General features: G+C 31.1%; 1 protein-coding gene across 1 annotated transcript; it reads right to left on the bottom strand.

The window, feature by feature from the left end:
- Window positions 1-872: 872 nt before the first annotated feature.
- Window positions 873-5,687, bottom strand: LOC100816139 (uncharacterized). Its single transcript, XM_041016298.1, has 10 exons — window positions 5,567-5,687; window positions 5,436-5,442; window positions 5,027-5,205; window positions 3,697-3,878; window positions 3,326-3,610; window positions 3,171-3,229; window positions 3,055-3,091; window positions 2,860-2,931; window positions 1,783-2,107; window positions 873-1,436 (listed from the first exon to the last, which is right to left on the bottom strand). Exons 1-10 carry the CDS (start codon window positions 5,666-5,668, stop codon window positions 1,026-1,028), a joined length of 1,659 nt encoding a protein of 552 aa, XP_040872232.1. The 5' UTR covers window positions 5,669-5,687; the 3' UTR covers window positions 873-1,025.
- Window positions 5,688-12,698: the final 7,011 nt, after the last annotated feature.

Genomic DNA, 12,698 nt, shown 5'->3' with positions numbered 1-12,698 from the left:
CTTTACTTTAAAATTAGATATTTGCTTTCCTTCAAAACCTTTTTTTTAAAAGGAATTTCCTTCAAAACTTCAAAACTATAGTTCTGACAAAAGTTACAACAAAATATTGACATGCTAAAATAGTGTGTGCACTCACCACTCCCCATTTCTTTGTTATTGTTTGTGAGATTCTCAAAATTCTCCTCCATTTATAGGACTGAAGGATCGTGTTCCTCTGTCATGTGTTCCGTGTAGTCAATAGGAGTGTCGATGACCTTTACGATTGCAAACCTGGGCATACTTTTCCTATGGGTTTTCCATGTGTTTGAACAAGCTCCCTTTTCCCAATCCTTTTACTTAGAGAGTCTCCTTTTGGAGTTGCTTTTCTCCTCTTGATTTGGGAGTTGTCTTTGTTTTGTTTGGGCTTTTTACCCAATCTATTTTTATGAGAAAAAGAGGATGTGTGATGTCTATTAGCAATTATAATAAACTCAATTTGATATCTACTCAGTGCGTGAAACAATTAGTACAAATTTACTGTAGTTTAAACCAAAAAAATGGGAATCTATAGCATAAAAAGGTAGATTTCTAGAATATTTGGTTGCAGTTTAACTTTAAACCACATATTGACTATTGAGAGTTGGGGATTTTTTTTTATCTCAGAAAAATAAATCTTAATCATAGTTAGTGACTTTATATATACACCGTAAGGATTAATGATTTTCAGGAACATGTGGGTTACACTTACTCCAAACTCCAAACACTGTCCAACATCTAAGACTTGCCACGTTGGACTAAATGATTTTGCCCCACAGAAGAACAAACAAGAAGCTCCATATCCTTCTATTTGTGTCTTGTCTTCTGTCTGATTCCTCCTTTTTCATCGGGCCATGTAAAATAATGATATTTCATTATAAAAAAAAAACTAGTGTGTCATACAAAAGAAGCTACAACATTATACACCCAACACCGGAAAAAGGCTAAACTTAGTTCACACATGTTCATCCACCAACTAGCAACATCATTATCAATTAGTTTTTGCTTAATTATCCTTCAGGGATCTGGGCCAATGCTAATGCTTGTCCTGGTGCTGGTGCTGGTGCATGTGTAGGAGTGAAGTCCTTTGACTCTTTTCTATATAGACGATGTCTCCTCTCTCTCCCATACACGATCCAGAAGATCAATGAGAACATGACGGCAAAAGAGACCATTACCAATCCAATATAGATCCATCTACTATAACGCTGTAAACCAGGACAATGGTCCCTGGATATGTCGCTTAGAGTTTCTCGAACGAAGGTGCAATCTTGTAGCTCAATGAGGGACGGAGCATAATCATACAAGGCGTTGCCCACGTTTATTCCAGCAGATATTTGGTTGTAGAAGGTAGGGGTCAAACGCCCCTGTGTCATGCATATCTCAGATGGTGAAACCTGGCACACAAAATTGCCATACACCTGCATGAAGCATCACACATTAACTAATATTAACACTGACTCAATACCTGTTACGCCTCAGTCCCACATTGAGTAAAAAAGAAAATCCAACGAGATACTTAACTATAAGATTTTGCATTCTGATAGTTTAAACTTTTGAAGAGCATCTCCAATGCAGAGGCTCAAATGAGTTGCTTAACAAATTTTTCCATTTGGAACTAATGACTAGGCCGTGCGTCAATAAGTATTTAGAGGGGAAAAAACAAAATGAATCAAACTTCTTTTATAAATTAAGAATTTTCATTCTTAACACGGCAAAGCAGTGTTTCTGTATTTTGTTTTATGAAGGAACGTTCAATTGATGTACCTGTGTTGCATTGCTTAGGGTGACTTCACCAGCATCACATTGTCTATCCGTCATGTCAGGATGGAAGGGATTACAGAGGAGTGGCATGAGGGGACCAGATTGATTGTAGTAGAGTGGAGTGAAATTGGGGGCAAAATTTAAGTTGGAGACATTGGTGATAACTTGGTTGACCAAATTGACTAGTTCAGAAGTTACTTCTTTGCTTCGTGACAATGTTTCTTGTGCAGTGGCATTGTCCACACAGGGCAGAATATCGTCCATAGCCGTATGTGCAGTCGGATACTGGATCCACTCATTCACAGCTATACAACTGTCTGCTGTCGCACTAGCAAAACAACAAAAAAAGATTAACATTTGGTAAAATATTATAAGGTGAGGAATGAGTGTTAGACCAAAATGACAAGTTTAACATTATTTATCTGAGAGATTTCAGAAGGATCAGTAAAATTCAAATTTCATGGCTGGAAGACAAATTAGACCAAAACCTTAAGTTTTTAACATAATTTCTCCAAGTGATCTCTGAAGGGTCCTTAAAATTCAAGACTAGAAGACAAAGTACTACATATTCTATGGCATGATCGAATAATAATAACAATGTGATTATTCAAACAAGAACATAAATCCTTGCTACCACATTGGCATGATTGAACAATAATAACAATGTGATAAGTGATCAATTTCAGATTGAGAATAAAACTGAATTTTGGAAAAATTGTCTGCAAGAACAACGATGAAAGATTCTTGACAAAGGAGCTAACCAAAGGAGGTTTATCAAAGAAGAGAAAAAGAAGAACCCAATCAGAGAGCAGCAATGGTGGCAGAGCCCCTAGAAAGGAGCTCTGACATCATGTGATAAGGATAAACTTAAGAGAAAATGTGCAATGTGCTTTCAATCTGAAATTGATCACTTATCACACGTTTCAACTACACAGTGCAGCTTTTACATGAAGCTTCCATATGAAAACTAACTAACTAATAACAGCTGGCTAAAAATCAGCAAAAAAAAAATAGTTGAATATAAGGCAAAACTGGTGAATATACTTTGGTTATTTTAGGAATTGGAGAATGGGAACTTACTTATGGAGAACAAGGAACAGGCCACATAATATAAGGGTGCCAGTAACAAGAACCCATCCTGCGATTACCAAGCTGCAATTATTTATGCCAAAGTGTTTCATGAGAAAATATAATGTTAAGTGGAGTTATGTTTGCTAGCAAAGAATCTCAAAAAAAGTATATAACATTAGGTGGTACACAGTATATCTTACTTACATGTACACAAGGAGCTGTATGCCAAAAATCGAGAATACTGTAGTAACAAGTAAAAAAAAGAAAATGAATACCATAATAACTTCTGCATCTAAATTGGGAGTATAGAAGGGACTTACAAAATCCAAGAAATGTCAAGACTAGCATGACAGCAGCTATTATGATAAGTGCTAGCCTCCTGTATCAGCGTTATGTACTCATGTTCATGTTATAGAGTAAAAGATAAAGCAAAAACCAAATATCTGGAGCAGAAAACATTATAATCAATCATTACGCAGAATCTAAGAGATCTTGTATGTTGTCTGAGTTCTCCTTTGTCTTATCAGCAAGGGTGCTAGCAGAGTTATTGATATCTGTTTCTGCTTGATCAATATCAGTTTGAACATTTGTGGGGAGAAAAACTCGATCGATTCCAACCTGCTTAGCTTGAGCAAGATAATCTGACACGTTCCTAAGCTTATCCACAGTAGAATCAGCTTGATGTACCACATACTGCAATGTATGTGTCATGCTATGATGAAAACTTCCTTGGCCAATGTAGAGAACTGCACATCCAATCCTGTTAACACAGAAAAAGTGCAATTTGTAATACAGATCCAACTAAACCTGAAACCAGTAAAACAGAAGGAAGAGAGAGATGTGTACAATGCTGTAAATGTGAATAATATCAGGAGAATAAGGGAAAGGGCATAGCATGTTGGTGAATAACCATATGGCTCTCTTTTATGACAGAAGTAACAAACACCGATGATCACTAAGCATAAGCCAAAGCCCAAGAACCAGACTGCTGCAATACTGAACAAAGGAGCTGCGGTATATGCCACAGACTGCATTCAATAAAAAAATAGTAAGTGGACTTTGTTTTTTGAAATTCAATATTGCAAAGCTAACCAGTTAGCATAGTAAGCTTAAAGTGCTCAAAACTGAAAGAAACTAAATTAAAGAAATAAAACAGAAACCACAGTCAGAAATGATCAAATTATCTCCCAAACTGTAATCTACTCCAGACAAATATCAAATTCAAACAATTAAACTTGAAGGCTGAAGCATAGTAGGATCATTCAGGACCTCAATTTTTTCTCACTTTGAATAACACTATGATTGCTTCATGCCTCATCCAGGAAACTAATTAATAAAGGATAATATGACCACAGAGGCATAGAGTCACAAATAAATATTAAATTTCTGTAAGGAGATTTCTGAATATGCATTTGCTTTCATATATCTTGAATTCTTGTATACACAGGAATACGCTTTACATAGAAGAGATGATTGCTTTATATAGACCTAGACCTAACTACTCTAACTATAAGGATGAAGTTTGTTATTTGTTACAACAGTCTATAGGAGGTTATTTTCCTCTATCCTTTACAGTTTCCATAAAATTACATGCAAAGGAATATTTAAATGCCTTTTTAATGATAAAAAAATTCCTTTTTAATAAGACGCATCTAGTGGTTCCCATTTTACTTAAAGCCGAATTTAACTCAAGGTATAAGTGCGTGTTTGGATAACCATTCTGAACGTAATTTTGAATGTAGAACACATTTTTGGAAAGGGTGCAATGATTATCTGAATATGCACTTAATATATGGACTAATGCTTTTAATGCATTACCTTAGGTGCTTTTAGTCCTATTTAGCAATCAAAATTGGAATTTTCCCCAATAAACCATACAATAAAGGTCAGTATTGAAGATCGGCATTAGTCACTAAGATAAAACACATTCTGGTATTATTCCATATACTTCCAAAAGTCAATAATGATTCTTTTTGCTCACTTTTCCAACAATTCCACATTTCATAATTTAGGCAAATAAACTAAAATGCTAGCCGAAAATTGGTAACGGCAGTCCCAGAACCAGAATGTAAGCACAAATTTTGAACCTTAACAGCTACAATTAACGAAACACGGTCCTTAGCACACTACAAAACCATCACCACAGCACAAAAGAGTAAAGGTTTGAAGAGCTTACAGCCCAATAATCACTGCTAGTGATATTCCATCCATAAATGTACTTATTGAAGCCATCAAGAGGGTCTTTTCTTCGTGTTCTCTCAGCAGCTAAGGGAAAGGGCGAGCTCTCGAACGGTGCAGCAGCAAATACATACAACCGAGAAAGGCCAACAACGTTTTTTCCCTCGTTTTCTGTCCCTGTAAAAAACAAAAAAGTTTCATGCTTTCTAGTGAAAGATGTTCAAGAGTGAGAGGGTAGTCCTACATTGTCATAGTGGTGACATTTTGCACCTCCACTGAACTTAAAGTGAAAAAAAAAAGACAACAACATTTGTTCAAATTAGAGGCTTGTTTGGCTTCCAAGAGTTTATGGGTGTCCAAACAGTGAATAAAAAGGTCACAGAGAGAGGTGTGAGTGAAATATATACCTGAAGCCTGGTGTGACAAGAGACAGGAAGCGGACAAGAAAAATGTGAGCAGGAAAACAAAATGAAGTGGTCTGTAATTTAACAACATTATGTGAGAGCAACGAACATGAAGCTTGGTGTTGTTCACTCACACTGTCACTGGTATCTGTGCGAGGGGAGAGACTAGAGAGAGAAGAAAGAGTTAACGGTTGGAAAATATCGGGTTCGGGAGACCGGCGAGTCGCTCTGGACATTAACCTCGTTAATACCCCACCATTACCAAATGCCGGAAAAATAATAATCAAAATATATTATATTCAGATTAACAATATAACAATAGAATAACGTTGATGTAATTTTTCGTTAATAGGACACAACATACAGTTTTTTTACCGTCACTAATACCTCATCATCCACCTACGCATAAGGAGTAAAAATTAAAGATAAGACAACTTAACTACTGTATGTACTCACACAGTCACACACAAACACAAATTATGTTCGTTTTCTTTGCAATTATAATTAAGTATTTGTGATCGTAATAGTATAAAAAAATCCATGAACAATGACATTATCGAATTAGAAATATCAAACTTTAAAATTTAAGGAGGTAAATAAGTTGTTCTACTAATAAAGCTTAGTGCACCACATTAGTGTATGATTATCAATGAGACCACGGAATCTAAAGCATTGAATCATGTCTTTTATAATGAGTGTTAAAAAAAATTCAAACTTGAAAACATCTCATGTTACCCAAGAATCAGCAAAAATAATAATCAGGTTACCTATATATACTCTTTAATACAATTGCCGATAAAAAAGTAAATTCATTAATACACTTTTTATTTGTTTGTAAGATTTTAAAGCTTGTTAATTTGATTTGCACTTAAAAGAACAAGAACAAATGAAAAATGAGTGTAAATAATGAAGGAGAAATTTTAAAAAAAAAAAAATGAGAGGAGGAGTGATTTTCCAATTGTAGAGTGACAAAAGTCAAAAGTGGAAGATGAGATGTAAACCAGAATGGGGAGGCCCAGGGAAAGCAAGTAAAGTTAATAGATTGGGCTCGTTCCCCAACGTAGTTCGCTACACTTACTATACCGCTTTTGACTTTAAGGCAAGGTTGGACCACCATCTCAGCCGGTCTTTCTGCCCGTGCCTTTTTTTCCCTCCTTTTCATGCTTAAACAGTTAAATTCAAAGAAATTATCACTTCCAAAAATGTTTCACTTTCTCCCTCTCAGCTACTCGTACATTTTTACACTTTATGTCTGTTACTGGTAGTGAAAATTAATAAATATAATAATTATGTATATAAAAAAATCTGCATCTTATTCATCATTGCATTTCTCTCATTTATTTTTATATGTCACTAACATGAACGAATCTTAAATCATATATATACTGATATAAAGAATTAAAATTAAGAAATATTTAAAACCCCATTACCATAAAAAAGTCATACAATTTATTTAAAAAATCACATGATTTTTAGGTATAAAATGTATTAAGTGGGATTAATTAAAGACCAACTTTTTTTAGTTAAATTATAACTTATTTATTATTATTGTTGATGGTACTTTTACAGTTTTTTATGTCATATATATGAACATTTTAAATTTACCTCACCATACCCCGAGCCAATTCGTTTATATTGGATTAATTAAATTTAGATATATTGATATCCGGTTATATATTATGTCTTGGGAGGGATCTAAATATGTATTAAAAGAGAGGTCAATTTTTTTACACAACTATTTAAATATTTAACTTCTAATAAAAATTATTTAATAAATAATGAATTTTATAAAAATATTTATTATTATTTTTGTGTGTAAAATAAGAGATAAGAATCACCTTTAGAAGGAATAAGCAAACATCAATTCAACATTTATTTTCCTTTTATTAATATTACTTTTTATTTTATTTTCTTGTATATATAATGTGTCTTGAGGGGGAGGGGGAAAGGCCCTGATTATTTTTTATGTATAAATTTAATATTTCTAATTAAAGATTCATGATGAAATTTAAAAGAACTCCCATAACCATAACCCATATCAAACATTCCGTGTGAATAACCTCAAGTTGATTCTGAGTGACAGGGGGTAACATAAGAGCAATGCGAAGAGAAAGCAATGTCAAAAGGTTCACACCCTCTAGGATACAACAAAACTAAACTAGGTTATTAAGTGATAAAATTTACACAACCTCACATTCGTTCCTCGAGCTATGGAATATATGCAATGTACAAACAAACAATGTCAAAAAGTTAATGCTATCTAGGATTCTTCTCTCTGGCACACACTGAAACTAAATCTTGATTGATATTTCTAACCTTTTATTTTTTTATTATTTTTATCTTATTTCTATGTAAGGGGTTTTTCATTTAAATTTTCATAAGAAATTCATAGCTGTATAAGTATTTTGGTCAATGTAGAATCATTTCCATTTCAGAAAGTGAGTTTAAGTAAGTCATCGAAATTTATATAAAAAAAAAACTAACAAAAGTTGTTAGCTGATAGGTTTGTTTCTCTTCATAAAGTTTATATGATAAAAATTAAATCATTAATATAAACATTATAAATTTATTAATAATATGATGACTCGGTTGAAAGCACCAATTTCTTATATCAATATAATAATTTGATATTAATAAAATACACTGATAATTAACACACACATATATATATACACTAATTTAATGTCTATACTTTCATCGATCTCTTTCATATATTTTCAAGATTCATTCTGGAAAAACAATACATATATAACTGAGCCGGGTTTTATTATTCCATGGTCCGAAATATTCCTGTGTATGAACAATTTTTTAGTGTACTACTACGTACCCGTGTGTTAATTTGCACATATTGCATCTTTTGATAATGTCTAATAAATATTTTTTTATATCAAATGAAGTTAATTAACATGTAGAGTATTTGTACTATTTTTTCATTGGCTAATAATAAAGTAAACAAATTGTAAAAAGTGTCTACAACATTCTCACAAAAACTAAAACAGAAATATTTAATCCAAAATTATTATAGAATAAAACAATTTTTTTGGTGTAAAATAAACTATTACTTAATTACCAACCTTCAACCTAATTGTACCAAAAAAAAAAAAAATCTTCAACCCAATCGAATAACCCTATTAATTAGTTATTTTTCAATAGACTCAAAATAGAAATATTGAGCAAAGATATCTGCTAATTAGTGATTTGGCAATTATAAAAATAAATACAAGAGTAAGAATCCCAACATTTTTATTTATAAAGCGTATAACCATATGGAGCTTCCACAACAGACAAGAATAAGAGCACATTAGCAGCTAAGAAAGTAAGATCTGGCCACGAACCATACACATACTTTTTTCTTTTTGATGGCAATTTTCTCTTTGACATTTCAATTCCCTGAATAATAAGCATTTGGAATTTTACATTTTGCACTTTCAATAGCCCTGTGAAGAACTAATGAATGGACTTTGGTCTCCTTAAGTCACGGACATTGTCATTCCGTTCCAAAGCGACGCCACCTCCGTAACGGTTCATTAAAATCTCAGCTCAGCCTCTCTTAGGATTCAAATTCAAACATTATCTTCCCTAATACGACGTCAGAGTGTTGTCGTTTAAGGTGAAACACACACAAGTTTGTCAAATTAATTGTACGGTGCTCAACTGCTACCAAGTAATAAACCAAGCGATTTGAAAAGAGCGATTTACGTGTTGTCTACTTTCTCCGTAATGGCTAAAATCCATTAAGGTCGGTTTAATGGTAGAAAGTTAAAGTAATATACAAGATCTCATAAATTCAAACCTTTCGTAAGGTTTGTAAAAATAAAAAAATAAATAAAAACTTGTTGATAATTGACGGATAAATGTGCAAGTGTAACCACACTAAAAAAAGCATACTATCATAAAACCTTCAACAAATGGGCTTTTGTGAAACTGTGGTTTTCTCTAAGAGATTGTTCACCAAAGCACTTAATGGGTTCCTACATGGGCTCATGCTTCCTGCACCCCATATTAATTTTAAAATTAACCAAAAGAACAAAAAATACCCTCACGACTTGTCTCATGACTCATATCATATCCCCTTGTCCTCCTCCTCGAAGAAGTATGTTTCCTTTCGTAATTTGGTATTTCTAAGAAAGACCATTCCCGATTGTAGTTGATTAGCTATAGATTGATAAATCCGTAATACATTAAGTGTTATATAATTTCTGAATTAAAAAATTCACAAGTTTTGTTTTGTTATCAGGAATAGGTGTTCTGAAGCTATACACTCAATTCAAAAGGTAATCTATAATACATATTTCGAAAGACAATTATAACAGCATTACAAATTTAGAATTTCGTAATAATAAGATATTCATAATTTTTTATTACGAATAGAGGTGAGATCTCACTGCAAGAGGTAAAAAGGTTTGCGAATAGAATGTTTAGTGCATTGTTGTAACACTCTTTTTAGCATCATGTGCAAGTATAGAATGATCCGTTGAAAAGTAAATAAATTCAGCCTAACATTTGAGAAGTTTAAAAAATGATTTGACTTTTTTATTGGTTGCGATTAAAACTATCAAAGAATTGAGGAGCAGAACCAATTGGCAATACCTCGGAAACTCATCTCAAGCTACCTGGAGGGAGCGAACAAAAGACAAAAGACAAAAATAAAAATAGAGACAATGAAGGGTATCGTGAGCGGATTCTGAATATTTGAACCTTTCTAGACTTTAGTATCTTCTTCAAGACCAGATAATAATCACGAACAACTTATAAATAATCGATTTTTCTTCTGTTCTCTCCTCAAACCAAATGACTAATTCTTTCCCACTCATAAATAAACAAATAAAACAATTGACTAATAGTATTCAACATTTCAAAAAACGTAACGCAGAAAATAAAGACTTGGAATACAACTGGCGTTTCTCATTATTATTGGGTTGGAGTTTCTGATTGTCGTGAGTTAAAGTTCAAAATATTATTTCTAATTTGTCCATACATTAATAATTAATTTGCTAGGTAACCCTATTATTTTGGATTTTTCCTTCAGGGAAAATATATATAATCTAGGTTTTTTTTGGACAGAATATAACTCATTTTTTCTCATATAATGCAAAAAAGATGGTGTTAGCATTATGTTAATTTTTTTTATTGTTGATTATGTTATTGATGTCAAATAGTTTTTACTCGAAGAAATTATGACAAATCTTTCTCAGAACCATAAATAACATTATACTAATTTTGTACCACTACTACTTATTTTAGGAATGGAAAAAAAATATGTATTTGGTTTTTATATTTTTAGTCAAATTTAATCTTAATTTTATAGTTTTAAATAGACTAATTTAGTCTCAGTAGTCTATATTTTAAAAAATAGGTGAATTTAATCTTTGCGTTAATAATGGAAGAATCAAATAAGGATTAAATTTAACTATTTTTTAAAATATAAAGATTAAATTCACTTTTTTTAAAGAATAAAAACTAAAATGATCGATTTGAAATTACATATACTAAAATCCAACATGTACTAAACATATTATTAATTTATTGCAAAATTAAGTAGCGAAGAGCTGATGAAAGTATATCAGGCAACTTCGTAATAGACGAACAATATTATTTAATACACATTTTTTTTGACTTATTTTAGATAATAATTTCCCTAATTTTTTTATAATTTTAAGAATTTTTTTCTGTGAACTAATTTAAAGTAAACGTATTTTAGTATATGCATTTGCACGTGATGAATCTTTATGTTTTATATAATTGAAATTTATTCTAAATAAATATTTTTAAATTTATAAATCATTATAATTAAAATTCGTAATAAATAAATATTTTTAAGATATAAATTATATTTTGAATTTAAAATAAATAATTTAATAGTTTATGATGTGATGCATTGTTATTTTTAATTATTGATAATTCTTTTAAAAATTATAGAAATTTAATTTAAAATATAGATAAAAAATTGAAAGAGATAAATAGTTAAAAAATATATAAATAAAGATAAATAGACAAAAAAATAATTTAATTAAAAAAATGTCAGGCTGCTCCACAAACCTCTAACCAACTTTTATATATATATATATTCGTATTTTGACATATTATCTTATAAATATACCTATGTTTTTTCAAAATAAAATAAAATAAATATATCTACATCAATTATACTATAAAATAACATGCATATTATCTGCATCAAATATTGAATACTATAATAGTTTATTATGCACTTATCATATCTTACTTTTATCCGACTCTTTTATCTATCTTATCATATCATACTATAATTTTTTTTTTACCAACAATAATTACACATTATGAACAAAATTAATTTTTCATTCAATGAGTTAAGTGATCTCTAACATTTATGCTATTAGTTAAGTGATCTCTAACATTTTTTTATAGCATCTCTATTAACATACTTCAAAACTTCAATTATGTTAATTGACTTTAGGAAGAAATATAATATGGTAATAGAGGCTGTCTATACGGCTATACCCATTTTTGTTGCTTCCGTGGCTCTTGGTGGGTATCGAAAGCTTCACACTTGATAAGTAATTGGCTGATCGACACTTCAAGCATATACCTTATTTTCGAAGCTATCCAATTCAAGATATATTATTTGACGAAATTAAGCAGTGAAAAGCCAGGAAAGTATCAAGCAATTTCCCCTTAGTCAATGACCGATATTATCAATACGCATTTGTTTTGAATTTTTTTTTTTAAACCAAAGAGAGAATTATATGATAGGATTGATAATAAAAGTTTCAAGGAGGAATAAGATCAAAGTAATGGTCATGGCTAGAATACAATCTTAATGTCCTTGCAAAGAGAATGAACGACCATGATGTTTGAAAGTAAAATAAGTTTATATCTCTATGCATATATCAATGATAGACACAAACTCGGTATTATCTATGTTGTGATTGGAAATGCTGTCAACAACTTGTTTACACTCCAATTCAATGACAACATCTTTTTACATATTAAATATTAAGAAGAAAAAACTTCTTTAAAACTATTCTAAAATAAATGTTTGCTTAATACCAAAGAAATTGTTGCTATGCCAAGTATAAAAAGAATAAAAATGCATAACAATATTTAAGCTGTTAATTTTTTTTAAAAGAAAACACTTATTAGGTATTATATTACATATTTTAATTAAAGGTTATTATAAACATATCAACCAAAAAATATATTATAAACCTATGTCAAGATTCTCTTTCATCTCATTTTCATTGCATTTTCTTTAATTTTGTATTTTTTTTCATCACAGCTGGTAGC

The sequence above is a fragment of the Glycine max genome, chromosome 6 (genome assembly GCF_000004515.6).
Source record: "Glycine max cultivar Williams 82 chromosome 6, Glycine_max_v4.0, whole genome shotgun sequence".
Taxonomy (NCBI): domain Eukaryota; kingdom Viridiplantae; phylum Streptophyta; class Magnoliopsida; order Fabales; family Fabaceae; genus Glycine; species Glycine max.
The sequence above is the reverse complement of the archived record's forward strand: the minus strand, read 5'-3'. Positions and strand labels throughout refer to the sequence as shown.